Below are 16823 nucleotides of genomic sequence, written 5' to 3' on the forward strand. Positions count from 1 at the left end.
CCACCATCAACGTGATAACCAAGTGGAAGCTAGCTAATTGCAACTATACTGCAAATAAAACAGCGCCCCTCGTATTGAAGATATAATGCAATCAATTGCTACTCATAAAAATGATTTGGCAAGGATTTACCCCCATTTCTTTAGATATTTCTTTTAATTTCTGATCATTACAAACTCCCAACAAATTGATTTCACCTTTTCAAAACGCTGACTTTTCTCTCATAAACACCGACAGCTAACTGCAGGTTTGCACAACTTTCCAGTTTCCATAGGTTCTTGCTCAACCTAACTCCTATTGACATATTCTGCTTGCCTAAACCGTATCTACAAGGCTATGAAACATGGGTTAAAGGTCCTAAACCACTATATGGTATGGCCGTATGCCATGTGGCCCTGGATCAAGGTCCAAATCACATGGTTTGAGGACTTTAATTAGAATCCAAGGCAGTGAAAGATGATATATTAAAGGACTTCTTTTTACCACTTTGGGCCTCAGACTGTGTCCTAAAGGCAAAGGAATCGTACGCATGTGATAAGACCTTAAAAAAGTCCTTTATATTTGCTCTAATTTTTTGTAGTGAAGGGTCTTTACGTGATCCCTCCTAGCACATGACACCAACATTCTAGTAATGACTTACCATTTGATCTCTTTTGTCACATGGCCCCAACCTTTCTGCATTAGGTTCCCTTTTTTATCACGAACTCCAAGCATTTACGGATCTCGAGCTCATGCATTCAAGCACTAATACAAGGACAACTTTAATTTTAAATGAGAAAAACACCATCATTAACACATGCAATTGAGCTTTTTCTAGACATACTTGGCCTTTCTTTTTTCTTTTTTCTTACCATATACGGTCACATGATGGTGCATAAAATTAAAAAAGAAATTCACCGGTTTGGGCTAGCCCCAAATTATGTGGCTGCTCCATTTAAACATGGCCTCATCGGTGTGATCCATGTCCGAAATGTGTCCTTATTTTTTCTCTTTTATTATCGCGCGTAGTGTATTTTTTATCATCGAGAAGTTATAATATGATATAATGCACCGTTCATGCATACAATATTTATTATGGTTAATTAATATATTTTACTGATAAATCATTTACAAGTACAAACTTTTATGGAGATTAAGCATCATATTTTTTAGTCAATAATTGACAATGCAAATATAAATAATTTTCTATGCAACTCATGTGTCTCTTTCTCGACTAATAGAGATTTCTTATCAATGCATCACTAACATTCACTAATTGCTCAAAAAATCACAGCATTAGACACTACAATCAATAGTGAAAAGTGATATTTTCATTAATCATATTATTTTTTAGATTTGAGAAGAGTCGATATGATTAAGATCTATATATATTTAGGTGACCAAGTAAACAGATAAGTTTGCAGAACCAATAGTTTTTTTTTAACAATTACTCTATATATATTTTCTTTTGTATACTTATTGATTTAAGCATTAAAGAGTTTTTCATCCCATGAGGGGTTTGTTTTCCGGGAGAACCTCCACCACTATTGAAGACCAACAACCCGACTCACCTGTGTTTCAAGTTTAAATCCAATTTTGCATAGCATGAAAGCCTAATTTACGTGTGAAGTTTTCCCCGGACTATCACACGTATAGCTAGTGTTGCATATTCTGGTATCTATCAGTCCCAAATTGTTAATTGATTAGATGTTTCAATATAATATCACAGTAGCAAAAGCCTTGCGCGCAATGCTTGTCCTATTTTATTCGTTTCGTTACTTTGATTCTTCTAAAAATTATCAAGTTGTTGTTTAATCAAGGATATGATTGGAGATGCTATCCTTCATCAACGATGCCTGTAATTTTCTTTTCTTGGACTCTGTAGTCCTTCTCTTTAAAAAAAATATTTAGGCAACATCTACAAGTTGGATTCACGATCCATCAGAGTTACAGAGCAAACAAGGGAATGGATGAATGTAGTATTATGATTTACAAGTTCCTTTTGAATATATGGTTGGTTTGATACTCTAAAATTATGAGTAGCAAATTATGTAATTAATTACACGATTTTTTTAAACCTAAACCTGCTTTGCTATAAGCCAATCACTCTAGATCGGTGAAGGATTGGTTCAAAATCTTTATGTGTGTGCTCTGAAATTAGGTAAGCTTACTAGTAAACAGGTTTGCATCTTGATCTTAATGTATAGTAAAATAGAGACAAGCATAGGCTAAAGCATCACTCCAGATTAATTCTCCACTTGTGAGAAAAGAGGTTTCCAGTAATTAAAAAATTTAGTAAGAACAATATTACGAAGAAGTACTGGATCAACATATAAATGCAAGTTGTGAACATTGGGAAACAAAAATATCCTATTTGATTACGACACAGACACAAGGAGCATTAGCAATAAATTATTTGCAGCTCATTAAAATAAAAATAAATAAATAAACAAGATTTCAGAAGTTTCCCGAATCTATGAGAAAGTTTGGCCTAGCACTTTGAGTTGTGTAATACTGTAATTTTTTTTAGTTTAATGAGGATATCTAGATTAGCTTACATTTACCTCAATTAATACTGATTAATACAGTGAGTGAAGGGTCGTGATTCATGAAATGATATTGGTTTTAAATTATATTTAACAATGAAAGAGTCAAATTCTTCAACGAAATGAGCATATCGAGGTGGAAACGTGCAAGATGTGGGGGGTCCTAGGGCTCAGATGTTTTTGATATATATTCAAGATATATTACCGAAGTTATGCGAGTGCTACCACAAGATTTTCTATTGTTATATTTGACTAATCATAACTACATAATTCTATATAATCACCCAAGAGTAATTACTCCCATTCCATTAATATTCCATTATAGAAGATAATTACTTCCAATCACATATTGCCGCACAGAGATCCTTGATTGGAATTTGAATTAAATTTGCGCAAATTGCTTGTGTTCTTCTATCAGTCCACATATCAAAAATTAAGTGCATGACTCTCTTAGGACAACATAGACCTCCAAGAGCTCTCAAAACATTTGCATGCTTCATGTTTTGTGAATACAAGGTAAAGCACCGAATAATGAAAGATAATTACTCCAATATAGAAGATAATTACTCCCCCTCCATCATAGGAGATAATTACTCCGAATCACATATTCTAACAGGGAATGTACAAAGTGTCTTCAAACGTGAAATATGCAGCCCAAATGTCCCCTTCCTGGACTACACAAGTTTGATGAAGGACAGTATTCAAAAGAAAAACCCTAGATGTGAGTTTTTTCCAAGTCCTCAAGGGAATCGGATACTCTTTGCCTGGGGACCCAAACCCCATTGACTTCCCTTCAAAAAGTAGTGCTCGGCTCCCTAACAATTTCTTTCCTTTGCACTTTGTGAAACTTAATTTATATCCATGAATCAGGTTATCGATTTGATTCAGAGATGTTAGAAAGTCACCTTTTTACATGTACTCGTCTTTTTTTTTTGTCGGAACTGATTGAGCGTGGAAGGATGTTGACACTGGTAATGACAAGACACCAGCTTTATAAAATACAGGCGATTAACCCGATTTAAAGTTCAGATTAACTCTATGGTGTTTGCTTGCAAATAAATTAATTATTATTCACATTCTCAACCACACTTCGTTTACACCTTAAAAGGGCTCTATTAAACCATATTCTATCCTCTTAAATATATACCGTTACTATCATCAATATTCGATCCATCGATAGATGACGCACATATCATCTGGCTCCTAATTAACCCTGGGAAGTTCTAACAACGCCGTCCAATGTCAATATTGCAACTATGAGCAAGACTTAAATAGCACGACAATTAGCTTAAACAGAGCGGCTAATTACTGTGTTTTATTACAAATAGGGTTGCGCATGCCAACCGAAGATGTTGGGTACTGTGGGTGTAACATGTAAATCGCTAAATTTGTGGTGGGTTGCACTTTCGTTGGTGCAAAGAATCAAAAGATATTGCTGTATTTGACTAAACTGCTACCCTATACATCTGCCTCTGTAGCTACTAGTGATGATTTTGTGGGAGCAAATCCAAGGTGTGGGCAATATGAGCCCCACTCGGTATCATTTTGCCTCCAACATTAAAATAGATTCAGATTCTATGAATTATAGAATTTTAGGAATTGTCCTTGGACACACACAACCTCTCCACACCTTTTGTTCCCAACAATACAAGATGCTTTCCTATTTTCTGAAGATTGTTAGCGAGCCCTTGTGTCAGCTAAAGTAGTGGCATGCGGCCTTGTTCTGAAGATTGTTAGCGAGCCCTTGTGTCAGCTAGACAATAAATGGGCGAGTCAGAACCTCAGAATGACGAATATTAAGTTTGTCACACGAAGAATTTTATAACCCTTTTTAACGACAAAAAATTAGTTATCACTGATTTTGGTTTCTTTTTTATTTGTTGATTAGAAAATAAAGCCGGTCCGATGGTTGCCCTCTAAATACGGTGCAATAAATATGCTAATCTAATTTCCTTGAACTGGCAATGCTATAGAGGAGCTTTGGTGCTTTACCTTGCATTCACAAAACATGAAGCATGCAAATGTTTTGAGAGCTCTTGGAGGTCTATGTTGTCCTAAGAGAGTCATGCACTTAATTTTTGATATGTGGACTGATAGAAGAACACAAGCAATTTGCGCAAATTTAACTCAAATCGCAATCAAGGATCTCCGTGCGGCAATTAAAAGAGAAATGGAAAAGATAATCAACCCAGGAATTTGTAGTGGTTTTCCTTAATTATCTCTTGGGTATCTCCATTTTTCAAGGCTCCTCCTTAAGAGTCGCTGTAATTAGACAACTGTAAGTCCTTTTACAATCACAGTGGTGCTTTTCTCCTTCGGTTCAACATCAATTTCTACATATATTTGTTTCTTTCTTCTCACTAAATTTGTCGGTTATAAGTTTTTACCGCAGGAACAGTGAAACTGTGTGAAGAGTTTTCTTATGACCAGAGGAGGATCAGAGGAATTTTTTCCAAGTAAACGAGATATCGCAGGTCCACTTCCATCTTTTCATTTCTTTCCTTCTGTTTTTTTTTTCCCGGGTAGCTAGAGTATGCATGTGTATACTTCCTATCCATATGTAGCCGTTTGGAGAAGGTCTAGAATTAAGGCAAATCATAAAAGATTTTCTGTCAAGGCTCAAAAGAAAGGTAAAGGTTATCTCTCCAATGATTGCGGGAATGAGTAGTAACCTTACGATTTTACTAGTCCTCTGGTGAGTGAAATCTTGTCGAGATGGAAGGAGCATGTCGAGGATTTCACATAGAGTTGCAGAGTCATCAAGTTACATGGAAACATAACGAGAAGTGAGAACTGTTTGACTGGCTCTTTTCGTTTAGAAGGCCTGCAAAGTACTTGTTCAACATCGAACTTTGTTATTCTTGCTCACTTGCTTTGATGCAGAGACAATTTGGTTCAACTTCATCATTGCCTTTGCTGATCGCGTGGACCTTAAACTTCCATTGATGTTGATAGATTAAACCTGCAGTAATTGTTAGCCCTAACCCAGCAAAATCTTATTTGAATCTTTAGCAACTTAACACAAAGGCTCAACAGTCTTATGTTAATGCTCAGGGGTAAGAACTTTGCCTTCTCTTTATTTAAACAATAGTAACTTGAAACAACTATATTTACAATGCCTTGTGTAGATAATTAATATGATCATAAGAAAAACTTGTTTATTAGTAGAACCAATATCTCGAGAATTTTAAAAATAAAATATATCAACTAAAGTTTTATGAACTACATTAAAAATGTAGCTTATGGATTATTTTTAATCAGATGGACTTTTATAGTGTCATTGAAATATCAATGCTATATGATTTTTATATTTTATTTTTAATTCTAGAAACAATAAAAAAATATTAATCTTTTGTTTAAATAATATTTAATTTGAGTGAGGTTAGAATTATTTTATTAGATGCTTTAATTTTTATTTGGTTGTGGTTGAAGTTATTAAACTAAACATTATTACAAAAGTATCCGTTGTTTTACATCTATGAAAGCGGATGTATGGTAAAATATTCGTAAATATGGTGTTGTGTACCTAATTGAACAGTTTACATAAATTTAATTATAAAAAAATAAAAATAATTTGCTTTGATTACTTTAATTTTTACTCTGTTGCTCTCTCTCCAATTTAGCATCAGTTTTTTTTGTGTTTGGATATGAATTAAAAATAATAATTTGTATTTTTTTTTTTGGTGTTATATTCTTTTTATATATATAAAAAAACTTACATAAAGAGTAAATGAATATTGAGAGACGTTACAAGGAAAAAGATGTTACAAGTATTTATTGAGTATTGTTTATATATATATGGGGAAAAGAATCATGATCTCTTTTAGGATCGCCCACCCTCGGTTGGGCTGATGGTATTCGAGCACATTCTAATCTCGAGGCCGTGAATTTGTATCCAGGTCCCAGGATTAGTGAAACCAGCCATGTAATGATTTGCTGGACCAAATTGTTAGTTGGCCCTTAGCAGGCTTGGAGCTTCCTCGGCCCAAGAGGCTTTGGAGCGGATGATATCCATATCCATATTAGGGGTCCACGTTTCTGCCTTTTGATGGTCGGCAAAAGGTCAAGTGTTTTGCCCTGAATGTTTACTAGCTACTACATAATCTTTACCCTTGATCTTCGAGGGTGCCTTTAACTTATTATTCAGGATTGAAGAGATACAGAAACATGCTTAGTTGATGAAAATATAAAATAAATTTGCATTTAAAATAATTTATGAATAAATTTTTGTTATTTTAAAATAGAAGGTAGAATTTGTACTGTTTTTATCTCCTTTATTTCCATATAATAACTATATGTTATATAGGGAATGCTTGTTTTGTCTGTTTTAACTTGCTTTTTAAAGTATTTTTTATTTTAAAAAATATTAAAGTTATTTTTTTATATACTTTTCAATGATTTTAATGTTTTGATTTTAAAAATATTAAAAATAATAATATTATTTTAATACATTCCTAATTAAAAATAATTTTAGTTGATATTACCAAAAACACTCATTAAAAAAAAGATTTAGTTGATATTACCTTTTTAGAGCACTACCGTCGTGATCTTCATGTGGCCTTACTTTAAAAATGTATTGCATGTAATTATTTTTTTGTTTAAGCATAAAGATATTATAAATTATTGGTTAATGGTTTATGTCCCTTTCGCAAATATTATTAAATCTGATTTATTCCAGTATTATATTATAAAAATGATGGATTAGAATATCTGCGTTGAAGAAGATGCCAAAGCATAGATATATGGCACTGATTTGATTTTACTTTTGGTATTTCAGTGATCATTTACTTTCCAAGCTGTTCTTATGCCCCTATCCACTTACTAGCAGTGCGGCATGAGAATTTGTGCGGTGTCTATAATTCACACTCTTTTCTTTTTTTAACATGCTTTTGCTCAAATATCAATCATATTATTTTTTTGTATGAAAACCATTGTTCAAGAATCTTAGGGCCTTGCTTTTCAGAAAAGAAATGGTCAAAACAAACCATCTTATTATAAAATAACAAAGCACTAAAAAAAAAAAAAACAAAACAAAGCACTAAACTCCTCATATATTGGCTCGGGAGTCTATCTTGGAGATACCGAGACCAAGAAAAAACACGAAGAAAGCACCCACTTGCTTCTGATGCAATCATGGCAACCTTACAATGTGGCCTGTCGTTATTCCATAAAAAAATCTTTAATGGATAAGAAAGTAGTGGTCAAGGTAATTATTTTTAAAAGTATTTTTTATTTAAAAATTATTTTTAACATCACATATTAAAATATTTGAAAATACATAAAAAAATATTAATTTAAAATAAAAAATTTAGTTTTTTTAAAATATTTTTAAAACGGAAAAGCAATAATATCCAATAACAATTACCGTCTCGACAGGTAATAGAAAAATAGTAGAGAGATTAATGAGATATGCCGAGCAAAATAGTCTCCATGCATAGCGCTCTCTTGCACCTAAAAATGAAAAAGTAAAACAAAAACAGTTTCTTGTACGATGGGTTCAAGGGAGAATAATCTTTTGTCAACTCAGAGAACGAGGAGGATAGAGAGCCGTGAAGGCAATGAAAATTAATGCATCTAACATTTTCAATGGAAAAATCCAAATCCAAATCCAAATGTGTGTGTATACCTTTGCTATTTTTTTGGCACGGTTGAATTGTTATTTTTTTATTTTTTTATTTTTTTAAAATTAATTTTTTAAGAGTTTTTGGATTGTTTTTATGTATTAATATAAAAAATAGATTTTAAAAAATAAAAATTTATATTTTAATATATTTTTAAATAAAAATTACTTTAAAAAACAAATGAACACCCCATACTAATCATTGATAACCATGACCGGATATTCTTTGGTATCATCATATCCTTTGAAAAAGGAGGCTAAAAAAAGTCGCATATGAGAAATAGTTGCAATTAGTCCTTTGTAGAAAGTAGCTGCTCAAACATCGTCAAAAACAGTGGCGGAGCCACGTAGGTACAAAAAGGGGCAATTGTCCCCTTAATTTTTTTAAAATATATTTTTAATATTAGAATATTAATATAACAGGTTGATGAGAGTTTGATACACGAAAAAGTAAAAAAAATGGAAAGTTATTGTTGAATTATATTTTAATATAATATATATATACAGCTTATTGACTCAAAATTTTTATGTACAGCTCATTCACTCAAATTTTTGTTTTCTTTCACTAATTAACATAGAGCTTCTTTTCATTTTGATCCGTTATTAAATGCCTCTCTCACTCTCATGCAAATTTTTCTTTTTTTGCTTTATGAGGTAAATTTCATTCATTTTTTTAATTTATTTCATTATCTAATTTTAATTATATTCTTTTATAATTAGTCATTAAAAACATTAGAGTTTATGATAATTTAGAGGTTTTGATATGAATATATTTAAAATAAATGTTTGAATTTACTAATTTAATCAATTAAATATTTATTTTTTATTATTATAAATGAACAAATTAATATTCATACAAAACTACTATTCATGGCATCTCGTGTATTGACAGAATATATTATTTAAATTATTTAACCGAGATCTCTTAATTCACTATAATCATGGATTAATTATTAATTGAAGTCTTTTAATTTACAATGTACATATATTGATTGTCATTTTATATCACATATTTGTTTGTAATTAATTATTAATGAGATGCTTGAAGTTAGGAGAGGCACGGGTTTAAATTCTATAAGCTATAATTTTTCTCTCTCGGTATTTTCTTTTATTTGAAACTAAAATATAGTATTAAAACATGTTTCATATATTTGACTTGGTGAGTTCATACAACTTTCGTGTGTGTGTTTAGAAATAATTTAAATATCTAGAAATTATTAAGTATAATTTAATCAACATACTTATTATATGCATATAGATATGAATTGAAATGAGTTTTGATGAATTGATGTGTATTTTGCTATGAATTTCATATGAAAGATTTAGAATTATTGTATAACTCAACTGACTATTGTTTAACAACGAATTATTGTATAGTTGTGTTAATTATTATGTAAACACTAATAATAATAATAAAAAACCAGCAGGTTCATAAATAAAATTAACATATCACTAGACAATTATTTCAAGTGTAAATACCTTAAGGATGAAAAGTCATTTAAAGTTTCAAGTTATGTAACTCTTTGAAGAAAAGTTATATTAAAAAGTCATATAATATTTGTTATTAATTTGCCCCCTCATCTTAAAAACTCAGGCTCCGCCACTGGTAAAAAGCAATCCATCAACATCTTTTATTTGATAATGGAAGGATTCTGGGATTAACATTATCAAATAATTAAGCCACAGCATTACAAAGTACTAATTCTCTCTCTAATTAACAATGCAACCTGCTAATGATGTTTAGCATTTATTTTGTGTTGAAGGGATCGCATACCTAGTAATCATGAAATTACCGTCCTGGGTATTTATTCTCGTTAAAAAGTTTCTTCATTTCTCGAGGATTCCGAACGGAATCTTCACGAAATCACTCTTCTTGTATTAATTTGGCACTGAGAAAGACAGTGTTGACAGAACTACTGACTTGCCTGTGCCCATGGAGAGACACGGCCATGGATGGATCATGGATGGATGAGCTGATAAAGTAGATAGTAATTTTTTATATGTGGTCTTTAGTTTGACTTTTTTTAATAATCATGAACCACACATCGTGAGTGCTGTTTTATGACTAGAAAAGAATGGTTATTAAAAAGTATTAAAATAATTTTGTTTAAAAAAAAATATTTTTAATATCAGTGCATCAAATCTAAAAATATTAAAACATATTAATTTAAAATAAAAAAAAAATTTAAAAAAATAATTTTTTTCAAAAACATTTTTAAAACATAAAAACAAATAAAATATTAATATTATATTCAAGTTTAATAACTTAGTTTAGTAACTGTAAGTTGACCGAGATTTGATCCGAGATTCTGTATCCTATCTATCTATAAAAAGATATGGATGTTATCTCGGGAACAGAACGGAACGGAAGAAAAACTCTCCCCCGGTTGGTCCTTTGAATACTTTTCACCTTCTGTTTAGACCATCGATTGCATTCTCACTATTGCAATTGCCTTTTCATTTCATTTTCTCTCAATTTGTTATATCTATCAAAGGAATAAAATTATTTGGAAGTAGAAAATTCAGATCCGAGTGCCCGTGGATCTTCCAATTCCATAAACTGATGTGTTAAAAACAAGTAGTTTTTTCTTTAATTTTTTCCATCAACTATTTGCTTACTTGTCAAAACTAGAGGTGCCAATTCTATCAACCATTCAACTTGACCTTAAGAGGTGTGTGTATTTTAGAACCAATAAATAAAAATATCCAAACTTAATCCAAAATATATATTATATTATATAAATATATTTGTAAAATATTTAGATTTTTTTAATACAATATCATATACCTATGTCTTAATATTGACATAAAAACATATAAAAAAATAATATTTTTCATTTTATATTTTAATATTCATATATATATATATATATTGACTATTTTATTTTTATTAATTAATAAATAATAGAAGATGATGAACATCTATTGAATACTCGAAATCCAATGAATTATTTTAGGATATCTAATGTTTCTATCCAATAAATAACGGGTAAGATATATATGTTAAGAAATTCAACCCGCAGAAACTTATTGTTATTATTGTTACTGAGGACAGTAAAAAGATATTTGTTTTACTATAATGAAGCAAAAGAAACGCAGATAAAGATCAGCAAATTCTTTTTATTATCCTGGAACGAAGCATCTTGCTCGAATGAATTAGTTGTATAGACTGAATAATTTCATCGAATTACATTACCGAAAAATAAAGATCAGCCAGGTCTAAGGTCCATAGATAGAGAACTCAAAGAAATCATGGGCATTTCATGCACGTGTTTATTCCGTGGAAAAGAGGGCGCAAAAAACACGTTATTTTCCTTCTTCAAGCCCTTATGTGCCGTATAAACTATAAACTAGGAATAAATGAACACGAAGAAAAGTACAGATTGAATATTCTAATTCGAATCCCAGCTAACACCCTCGACACCAGAAGTTCGTGTTCCTGTCACCTCGTACCGCAGCATCCCCATTCTCCATGTGTTTTTTTACCCACTAATAACGATTGATTTTTATTTTTTTTTAATAAATGGCAAAATTCTCCTATATATTTTTAATGGTTTTGACCACGAGTTTAGGATCAATACCGAAAGGGATTCTAAAACTAATCATAGTTTACTCTTGTTAGAAGAAAAACATAGTAGTCGCCCTGTCTTCGTCAATATTTTATTTACCTTCTTTAATTATTTCTCTGACGAGCCTTCGAACACCATAAATTAAGACCTCATGGGTTAAAAAAAAACATGTCTTTAATCTCCCTCGCGTGCATTAAAAGAGTGGCTGCCGCCAGGAGGAAAAATACCGATCTCTCATGACAAAAAATCCAAATCGACGACGAACCCTAACATCACAAATCAAATTTGAGGACTGGTTTGAAAAAAAGAAAGAAAACCGCGGACATTCATTTTATGTTTACCGACATGACATCGATGAGCAGTGCACCGTCGTGTCTCTTCGATTCAATCTCCCCCTTCTTATTCTGCAGACATTTTTGAATTTTCTCAAATAGTGGTTACCTTTTTTTGAATACCATTAGCTATTGGTTTGACCTTTTCCTTCTCCGTCCTTGAATTTATATCTCTGTATTTTTTTTGCAAGACGCAAGTAAATCCAATGTGATAAAGAGAAGTAACGTTTTATAATAAATGAGAAGAAAATCTCGAAAATAACTACAGATCTTTTTAATTGAAAAAAAATAATAATTCTGGAACTTAATTAATAGAAATTAACCCTCGTATATTCCAATTTTCTAGCTATCTTTTTTCACGTTAAGAAAGACCATCCACAATTTGTCATTAACTTATTTTGTATATAAAAAAAAGACTCGAGAGAAATATTTAAAATAAAATATAAAAAATACCAATTATTGCGATGGTTTTATTAAAAAAAATTATGATGCTAAGTAGACATACAAAATAAATAAATATAAGAATTCTTTTATTTGTTAATTTTTTTCCTCGTTCTGTAATGCTTATCTCTCTCTCTTTTATTATAATTATTTAATAATTACGGCTTTGCTCATTGTAAAGTAACATTTATTTTCTGAACAGGATAGTGAACAGGGCACCAGGTCTGTCTCCTATTAATTTTCAATGTCTTATAGTGGCACGCAATTTGAAGGAAAAGATCCAAGCCATCCAAGCTGGCCAATCATGGGATCTTTTAACTGAACACAACCGCAACGGATCCAATACGAAAAGCGCATGGAGAAACAGCAGTAACAATGATCCTCTTTCATACCAACAATTTAGGACCAAAATTAAAGTCTCGCTTTACTGGCTGCGATTAACTCTCTGCCTCAAGATAGACAACTATAATTTCTATATATATAAATACAAAGCAGATACTCATTCTACAATCCGGCTGTTACACACATTACAATTCAGGAGGCAGAGGACCAGCCGCTCTTGGTAGGAGGACAAGAGTCAAGAGACAATCATCGCCAAGAGCCAAGCTTTATAATGGAAGTGAATAATGGAGATGGAGTTGGGAATTCTAACATGTCTCGAAAAGTTATTGACGAGGAAAAGTCAACAGTTGTGATTCCTGAGACTGCCCATCAGATTAGCAGTGGTTTGTTTCCTTTTCTTCTGGCATAATGAATCTGTCTTTTCCATTTCTTGGGATTTTGTGTCTGGTTTTGTGTTTTTTTGGTATCTTCTATCGCTTAATATGAAAGCGGTTGTCTGAGTAAAAACATAACACGTCAGTTCGGTTTCGATTCCTTGGAATGTTAGTAAGGTTGTTACTTTTTTGAAAAAGAAATTCTGGGTTGGATAGAGTTCTATGTTCTTAATGGTTTCTGATTAATTTATAATTGGTATTTTCTTTTATGATACCCTTTTTTCTGATTGATTTTTCAACGTTTGGAAAATGGATTTTTGATGAGAGGGTGTTTCATTGTCTGAGTACTAAATTGTACTTTTAAGGTCGTTTGATCTTCTGTGTTGGAATTTACAGATTCATGGTTTCAAGTTGGTTTTGTACTCACCACCGGTATCAACAGTGCCTATGTTTTGGGATATTCTGGTACCATTATGGTTCCCCTGGGTTGGATACCTGGAGTAATAGGTTTGATTATAGCCACTGCAATATCACTGTATGCAAATTCTCTTGTTGCCAAGCTCCATGAATTTGGTGGGAGGAGACATATCAGATACAGGGATCTCGCAGGCTTTATCTATGGTATGTGAAAAGGAAATGAATAAGGATCTATTATACATATATATTTTATTTCATTTAGTCATGTACATTAATTTATCACCACTTCCTTGTGTTTGATGGGGCCTCTTTGCTGCAGGCAGGAAAGCTTATTCTATTACCTGGGCATTGCAGTATGTTAATCTTTTTATGATTAACACTGGATACATCATTTTGGCTGGATCAGCCTTAAAGGTAACATTACTTTAGTCGTATTGGTTTCCTTGTCACTGCAAGATTAACATGTCTGGTCTAACTGGGAATCTTTTTTGCAGTTCATTGTGTTCTTTTCGGGAGGAAATTTTTTCTTCTACTTGCTTTTGTCAATAAAGTTCGATTTCTCAGTTTTTCATTAAAAATTATACATTTTGTCATCTTCGTTTCTTTTATATCAATGAATTAATCAATTATGAACAAGCTACAGCCTATAAGAGGAACATTGATTTGAATTCTTCTTACTGGGTGTAACAAGTTCATTTGCATGATCATATGAAGTTACTTCCAGGTTTCTCTTTTCTTTTTTTCCGGATTTCTTTTTTCTAATTCTATACATTTGCTATGCAGGCCTTCTATGTTCTTTTTAGCGATGACCAGGTCATGAAACTCCCATACTTCATTGCTATTTCTGGGTTTGTATGTGCCTTGTTTGGCATATCAATTCCCCACTTGTCAGCTCTCAGACTTTGGCTGGGAGTTTCCACGGTTCTCAGCCTGATATATATAGTTGTGGCATTCGTGCTCTCTGTTAAAGATGGTAAGTTTACATGCTGTGAATTTTTGTGCCATAGTAGACTCTGTTGTTTGCATTTCATTCCAGTAATTCCATGTACTGTACTTCATGCACTCTTTCCCTTTTAGTATTTTATTTTGTTGAATAAACGAAGGATTACTATGAAGGGGATATTGCAAACCTGTGCTGAGTCCGTAACTGCAATATGTTTTCAAGCAAGATGGAAAATACATCCTTTGCACAAAGCAATTCTTTATGTAGTGAACCAAATGTGCAAGTGTGAAATGTATACGATCCCTGCTTTTCATCTTTGGGACATCCACAGTTCTTTGGCTGTTCTCTTTGCAACCAACTGGTAAATGCCTGGTCATACCTGCTTTTCCTTTGATGCTGTATGCTGTCTGACATGCACAGCAATAGTAAATTTGACACACAGCGGTCATAACTGCTTTTCCTTTGATGCTGTACGCTGTCTGACATGCACAGCAATAGTAAATTTGACACACAGTTCGATATAATCCTTGATTTTCATTGAACTCGACTGTGCATTTTGTTTTTGTATGATTTTGACTGCTGTTTTCATACTGTATGTTGTCCCTGGATTGTCAGAATTAACAACTTATAGATCATATTGCTTCCTGGAGTTTTTTCTGCCATTTTTTTTAATTTCATTTTCCTTCAGTTTTTTTACTACTTTGTTTCCTGTCATATTTGCTTACTACTTTGAATTTGAGTTCGACAGTAATTTACATAATTTTTTCCTGTTTTGCTAATTTTTCTAGCCCTGGCCATTGTTTTTCTAGTTCTGAATTTGCGTTAATATCTATGCTGTTGTAGGAATTGAAGCACCATCTAGGGATTACAACATTCCAGGAACAACAACAAGCAAAATCTTTACAACAATTGGGGCATCTGCTAATCTGGTTTTTGCATTTAATACAGGGATGCTTCCAGAAATACAGGTAGGCGAGGGATTCAAGTCTGGACTTTTCACATAACTTGGGAGTGTTCTCTTGCCCCATCTAAATAAAATAAAAATGAAGTCATGTAATTGTGGTCTGGGAATTTATGCATTTTTATTGAATAGCTATTCTAATCTGCCTGTTATTCTATATATATCTTGAGATTTTATTTAAGTTGGATCCTTTTTCACATACTCTTTGGAAACCAGTGTTATGGTAGTCACAAAAGTGCATACTTCTTGAGGCGCCCGTTGATGGTAGTATTTTTCACGGGATGTAGGCTATGGATGGTTATTTCTGCTTCTGCCTTTTTCTCTTGTTTTCTCTGCTCTGCCTTCAAAACTTAACATGTCTTTTGTTGATTAATTTGCAACAGGCAACCATAAAAGAGCCCGTTGTCAGTAACATGATGAAAGCACTTTACTTCCAATTCACGGCTGGAGTTTTACCAATGTATGCAGTGACATTCATTGGATATTGGGCTTATGGAAGTTCAACATCAACCTATTTGCTTAGCAGCGTCAATGGTCCGGTTTGGGTGAAGGGATTGGCCAACATATCTGCATTCCTGCAAACAGTCATTGCTTTGCATGTAAATGATTCAAGACTTGTGCTTTCTGAAAACCTCCATCTTTTTTTGACTGCTGCGCTAACTTACATATGCTTCTTGTAGATATTCGCAAGCCCAATGTATGAGTATTTGGATACGAAGTTTGGGGTTAAAGGAAGTCCACTTGCAATTCGCAACTTGTCGTTTAGGATCGGTGTAAGAGGTGGCTACCTAACTATTAACACACTGGTGGCTGCTCTTCTGCCCTTCCTTGGAGATTTTATGAGCCTTACTGGCGCCATCAGCACCTTTCCACTGACATTTATTCTTGCCAACCACATGTACCTAAAAGCAAAGCATAACAAATTGACTTCTCTACAAAAGCTTTGGCATTGGCTCAATGTTTGTTTCTTCGGCCTCATGTCAATTGCAGCATTAGTTTCAGCTCTGAGGCTTATTGCTGTAGATTCCAAAACATACAGTGTATTTGCAGATATATAGGGAAGACTGGAATCTAGTTGATTTAGACCTTGTCCCCATTGTTTTTTTGTAGTATTTGACTTTTTTTTTGTAATTTTCTTAATTATGTGAATTTAATTTCTGCAATCAGCAAAGCTTCACATCTTCATCCGGACAAGTGTTTTTCTTTAACTGCAACTGTCGTGAAAGAAAATGCAGATGAAATCAACTGCTCATAAACTGGTTGAGTAAAGAAAATAAAAAGTGCCCTGGAAGTCTCTCATT

The 16823-nt window shown here is 32.6% G+C and overlaps 1 protein-coding gene across 1 annotated transcript; it reads left to right on the forward strand.

Moving 5' to 3' along the window:
• Positions 1-12746: 12746 nt before the first annotated feature.
• LOC7487999 (proline transporter 2) lies at positions 12747-16707 on the forward strand. Its single transcript, XM_002311160.4, has 7 exons — positions 12747-13210; positions 13598-13822; positions 13938-14032; positions 14402-14591; positions 15405-15529; positions 15906-16121; positions 16203-16707. Exons 1-7 carry the CDS (start codon positions 13099-13101, stop codon positions 16578-16580), a joined length of 1341 nt encoding a protein of 446 aa, XP_002311196.2. The 5' UTR covers positions 12747-13098; the 3' UTR covers positions 16581-16707.
• Positions 16708-16823: the final 116 nt, after the last annotated feature.

The sequence above is a fragment of the Populus trichocarpa genome, chromosome 8, assembly GCF_000002775.5.
Source record: "Populus trichocarpa isolate Nisqually-1 chromosome 8, P.trichocarpa_v4.1, whole genome shotgun sequence".
NCBI classification, from domain to species: domain Eukaryota; kingdom Viridiplantae; phylum Streptophyta; class Magnoliopsida; order Malpighiales; family Salicaceae; genus Populus; species Populus trichocarpa.